Below are 6000 nucleotides of genomic sequence, written 5' to 3' on the forward strand. Positions count from 1 at the left end.
ATGTTGGCCATTTACCCTCCCATTCCATTTCCTAGAGGGTCTAATGCTTATGCTGGGACTCTTGATATGATGTCAGCTCTGTGCTTTGGGGCCTTTAAGGGGCCATAATTATAACACACTGGTTTGTCTTCTGGATCTAAACCTTCTGGATTGTGATGCCAGAGTTGCATTTGCAGATGGCAAATTGACTCCTAAGTTTCTGGGATGAGACAGGGAGGCCAGGTCTTTAAATCTCCTGGGCAGAGCCAACAATCCGACTCCCTCTTTTGCCCTCCCCAAGACTGGTATACAACTTTCCAGCGAGCAGATGGTAAAATGGTGCTGTCTTCCTTTATTCCAGAGACCCCACTGGCATTGTTAGTGGTGGGCCTGGGTGGGGGCAGCCTCCCTCTCTTTGTCCACGATCATTTCCCAAAGTCCTGCATCGATGCTGTGGAGATCGACCCGTCCATGTTGGAAGTGGCTACCCGATGGTTTGGCTTCTCCCAGAGCGACCGGATGAAGGTCCACATTGCTGATGGCCTGGACTATATTACCAGCCTGGCGGGAGGAGAAGGTACTGCTATTGGGGAATTTGGAAGGGCATTGAAGGAAGATTGATCCAAGGTTGTCAGGCCTGCAAAGGCCTGTAGACTTCCTCTCTAAGAGGGCGGCATCAGCATCATCCCAGTCTTTCACCTGTTCATTTGTTCATTCATTTATTGATATATTGGACCTGCCCGGTGGCATAGCAGTTAAGTTCGCATGTTCCACTTCAGTGGGCTGTGGTTTGCCCGTTCGGATCCCAGGTGCAGACATGGCACTGCTTGGCAAGCCATGCTGTGGTAGGCGTCCCACATATAAAGTGGAGGAAGATGGGCGTGGATGTGAGTTCAGGGCCAGTCTTCCTCAGCAAAATGAGGGGGATTGGCAGCAGATCTTAGCTCAGGGCTAATCTTCCTCAAAAAAAAAAAAAAAAATCCATTTATTGACATATTTATGCAATAAATATGGAGTGCCAACCATATGCTCAGCACTGTGTTAGGGGTTGGGGTACAATAGCAAGTAAAATAGGCCCTTTCCTGCCCTTAAGGTGCTAACAGACCAGTGGGCTTCTCTTTTGATTCTCTTCTAACCCTGTAACTTGCCACATCCTCACCAACTGAAGAAACCTAAACTCTGTAGCTAGGTGAAGAAAAGGGGGAGAAAAGTTGGGGTGTGTGTTAGGAAGTGTTTTTTTTTTAATAAATCTTTCAGCTGGACATGAAGCCAGAAATAAAGCAAAGCAGTGTACATGTAGATCAGTGGTTCTAAACCTCAGGGACTTTTGGCAATGTCTGCAGACGTTTTTTTGGTTGTCATAACCATTAGGTAGGGGTGCTTCTGACCTTCAGTGGATAGAGACCAAGGGAGCTGCTGAACAGCCTGCAATACACAGGACAGCCACTGATGATAAAGAATTGTCTGGCCCCAAATGTCAGTAGTGCTGAGGTTGAGAAACCCCAATACAGATGCTGCTCAGTGGGAATTCTGATAGCCCTGCTGCTACTGGAATTAAGGCTCCATTTTGCCCTAATATTTTATATCCCAGACTTAGGACAGAAGGCATATTATGTTCTGCAATAGCTACCCTGATTCTTTTGCAACTTTATATATAGGCTCCTGGTGACAGGTGCTTTCCAGAGCGTGAGTCCCTCAGGGAGAAGGCAGTTAGGTTGGTTCAGTCCTAAGTGAACCTGGGGAGCTCAGGCCACTCACACTTCCTGGTCTTCTCGTTCCCTTGCTGATGCTCTGGTTCTCACTGGATTAGAATATTTTCCAGTAAGGATGTGGCAAACCAGGATTCCTGGGACGAATATTTTGGTGGTGCGATGGACGGATGCTGCCTTAATTTTAATTGCAAACTGAATTTAACTCTGTCAGAGTTTCACAGCTTCACTCTCTGAGGCTGGGGCCAGTTTGGGGGCCCAGGCCAACGGTAACTAATACGTGTGAAGCATTTAAAACCCCACCAGGCACATAGTAGGTACTCAATACATGATGTACTGCTGTTGTTATTACCTAGAGGTCAGGTTTTTGTTTTCTTCTTTTAAAGATTGGCACCTGATCTAACAACTGTTGCCAATCTTTTTTTTTTTTTTCCGCTTTTTCTCCACAAATCCCCCCAGTACATAGTTGCATATTTTAGTTGTGGGTCCTTCTAATTGTGGCATGAGGGATGCCGCCTCAACATGGCCTGATGAGCGGTGCCATATCCATGCCCAGGATCCAAACTGGCGAAACCTTGGGCCACCGAAGCAGAGCACGTGAACTTAACCACTTGGCCATGGGGCCAGCCCTAGAGGTCAGTTTTGAACAGCCCTGGCATCATCTCTAACAACCTTTCAGATTGTTGGAGGGCTCATGCTGCAAATGTGAGCCATGGTTATCCTTGGACTTTGATGAGCCAACATGTTCTGTTCTCTAAGAAGCCAAATCAGATCTATGTTATGAAGAGTGATAGGCATGCTGTAGTCCTAGGTAAATAGTAGTCATAGGTAAAAAAAATTATGGAATAATCATTATCACCATCTCACAGTTTGCTAAAAACAAGTCAGTAGCATTGCAGGCCTACCCTCTTGTAAAAACTATTTAACATTATAGTAGGGAATAGATCTGGTTCATCATCGATTCTTTGTCATCCGTTTAGCAAAATAATTTCTTTTTTGAGCCAGCTATTGTTCAAGTAACTAGAAAAGATGTGTTAACTTTAATTTGAGAACATTTTCTCCTACAAGGCAAACATATGCTGTTTCCAGGGTTAAGTTAAAGTTACCATTTGCTGGGTCAGCCCTTTGAAAGCTTAGCAGCTGCTTTGTCTACATCAGTGGTTCTCAACTCTGACTGTATTTAGAATTCCCTGGGCAGCTTAAGAAGAATATTGGAGGCTTCTCATCTCCCCTCCCATCTGTTCCTTGCCACCCCAGGGTTTTTAACTCATTTGGTCAGGAGGCAAGCCCAGGCTCTTTAAGTACAGTCATGCGTCACTTAACGACGGGGTAATGTCCTGAGAAATGAGCTGTTAGGTGATTTCCTTGTTGTGTGAACATCATAGGGTGTACTCACACAAACTTAGATGGTGTAGCCTACTACACACCTAGGTGTATGGTACTAATCTTACAGGACCATGGTCATCTCTGTGGTCTGTCATTGACCAAAACGTTGTTATGCGGCATGTGGCTGTCTTTAGAACCCTTCCCAAAGTGACTTAAATGTTCTGCCAGAGTGGAAAATCACTGATATAGATGGGCTCTTAACCAAGTAATAATCATGCATGTGGACATGCATAATAATGTGTGTGCGTTAGGAAGGTGCTTTTAAATGTGCAGGAAGAAGATGAGATGAAGGCCTCATCTTTAACGTGGGGTACTCACAGCAGAATCCTGACAACAGCAACTCCCCTGGATGGTGGTGTCAGTGCCCTTACAGGCAAACCACATCTTCCATGTCATCCCTCTTACTTAGCCACCAGTACCCACCACAGGTCACAGAGGCGATGTGGTGTAGTAATGTAAATGGCATTGTTTTATCTAGCAAAGGCTAAAGACTCGTTTGTTTCTCTTCCCAGTACGGCCTCACTACGATGTCATAATGTTTGATGTAGACAGTAAGGACCCAACACTGGGAATGAGTTGTCCACCCCCAGCGTTTGTGGACCAGCCTTTCCTGCAGAAGGTCAAAAGCATCTTGACTCCTGAAGGTATGAAGGACAAAAGGTTGGGAAGGGAGAAGGGATGGGTCCTTTAAGAAAAATTATCTTTTAATCAAAAATGAACATGTTATAAGTGGTAGCTCCATCAGTTTCCCCAAATCGAACACATCCATTTACTGGCGCCAAGCACAGAACATGTCCAGCACCCTGGAGTTCCAGCTCTCACCTCCTTTCAGTAACTCATCCTCCTCTAAGGGTTAACTGCTGTCCTAACTTGGATCAGCACTGCTTAGTTTTATCCACTTTTGTTGTATATATAAATGGAATCATAGGGAATGTACCCCTTAGATTTTTTCTTTCACTCAATATGATGCTTGTGAGATTCATCCACAGTGTTGTGTTGACATTGTTCCTTTTTATTGCTGTGAAGTATCATTGTATGACTGTGCCACGATTCGTTTCTTCATTCTGCTGATGATATTTGAATTGTTTCCTGTTTGGGACTTTTATAAGTAGTGCTGCCATTAACATTCTAGTAGATGGGTTTTGTGGAAATATGTTTGCAAGTCTCTTGGGCATAGAAGTAAGGTTGTAATTGCTGGATCATAGCTTCTGTGTGTGTTCAGCTTTCGTAGATGCAGCCACACAGTTTTACCAAGAGGTTGTGGTGATTAACATTCTCACCAGCATGGTGCCACTAGCTATCACTCGAATTCTTCCCGTGTGCCCTGGACTAGGCAGCATCTTGTTTCATCTTCATAGCAGCCCGTTTTCAGATAAGAAAACCAAGGTAAAGAGACTTGCCGACGTGACACAAAGTAACAGCTGGGGCTCCAACTCAGGTCCTTGTGACTTGAAAGCTGGAGCTCTTCATCCATGTGTTCCCAGCCTCACAGAGGCATTTACTATGGTGAACAGAGTCAGCACTTTAATTGTCACCGACCCTCTCAGTGGCTAATAAAAACTCCATAATGTATGTGTCAGGAATGTAACATCCGTGTGGAGTTGGTACATTCTTTCTTGGGGGTACTAATTACTTCTTTCTCAAAGCAGTTCTTTGGGAAACTGAGACATGGAGAATGGTAAAATAATTTGTTAGCAACACAGAAGAGCAAGAAATTAGCTTGAAGTTTTCTCACGGTTCACATATTCCCCACGCATTCTTCTGCCTTGGTGTGCTGTGTGTTCTCTCTAACTCAATGCCGCTGTAGGAGTGCTTCTTACCACCAGCCTCCCTGGGGCAGGGATTGGTACATTCCTCAGACCTGAACCTTGTCTCCAACGTGTCCCCTGATCTGTAGTCATGCTGAGTCTCTCCTTTGTACCCTACAGGTGTCTTCATCCTCAACCTCGTGTGCCGAGACCTGGGGCTAAAGGACTCAGTGCTGGCTGGGCTCAAGGCTGTGTTCCCCCTCCTGTATGTCCGGCGAATTGAGGGTGAAGTAAATGAGATCCTGTTCTGTCAGCTGCACCCTGAGCAGACACTTGCCACGCCGGAGCTCTTGGAAGTGGCCGAGGCCTTGGAGCAGACACTGAGGAGGCCTGGGAGGGGCTGGGATGACACGTATGTCCTGTCAGATATGCTCAAGACTGTGAAGATTGTGTGATCCCTGAGGCCAGGCAGTCCTCTGAGCTTCCTGCCGGACTGACCTGGGGTCCTGGCTGCCAGAGATTGAAGAAATATAGTGCTCGTTACTTTTTGAGCCTCCTGTTTTTCTTGCTTTCATACTCAGCTGCCTATGGCCTCCAGCTTGGTGAGGTTGCCTGAGGATCTGGGAAAATAAAAAAGTCCTTCCCCTCCTCTTCTCTTCTGTCCCACTTGGGTTGATCACCTTGCTTCCTTTCCCCTCCCCTTAAGTAGGATCCCTGCTGGAGCCCCCAAAGACGTTGATGCCTTAGCAAGTATGCACCAAGCTCCTTAGGACCGGAGACAGTTGGATCTCATTGCTGTTTTGCTTTTGCTTTATCCTTTTATTGGTTCTGTAGGAATGATCTCAAGAGAGATAGCAGAGCATTCCATGCCAAAAGACTAAAACAGAGGAGGATCTCCATAGGCATGAGACAGATTTGAGAGAACATCTCCTCTGACTCCCTGCAGATGGAACTGCCGCTGATGTGGTCCCACGTTTTAAGGATCTGCTGACCCACTCCCTATTTAACAGCTTTCCTCAGCCACTCAAACCTTGTAGTCTAAGCCATTTGTTCTGTTCTCAGTCGGGGGAGTGGATGTAACTGGCCCCGTGACTGTGTATGTCAGAGACTAAAGTCTCCAGTGTTGGTTTACTCACATTTATTGAGTGACAGCTGCATGCCAGACCCAGTGTAAAGAG

The 6000-nt window shown here is 45.9% G+C and overlaps 1 protein-coding gene across 2 annotated transcripts in view; it reads left to right on the forward strand.

Moving 5' to 3' along the window:
- METTL13 (methyltransferase 13, eEF1A N-terminus and K55) overlaps positions 1–5373 on the forward strand; it is a 30833-nt gene extending 25460 nt beyond the window's left edge. For both annotated transcript variants that reach the window (XM_070267665.1, XM_001496565.7), the window contains exons 6-8: positions 341–556; positions 3587–3718; positions 5003–5373. In XM_070267665.1, coding sequence (XP_070123766.1) covers positions 341–556; positions 3587–3718; positions 5003–5277 — 623 coding nt within the window. In that variant the 3' untranslated portion in view covers positions 5278–5373. The remainder of the gene's footprint in view (positions 1–340; positions 557–3586; positions 3719–5002) is intronic.
- Positions 5374–6000: the final 627 nt, after the last annotated feature.

This window comes from Equus caballus, chromosome 5, assembly GCF_041296265.1.
Source record: "Equus caballus isolate H_3958 breed thoroughbred chromosome 5, TB-T2T, whole genome shotgun sequence".
Taxonomy (NCBI): Eukaryota; Metazoa; Chordata; class Mammalia; order Perissodactyla; family Equidae; genus Equus; species Equus caballus.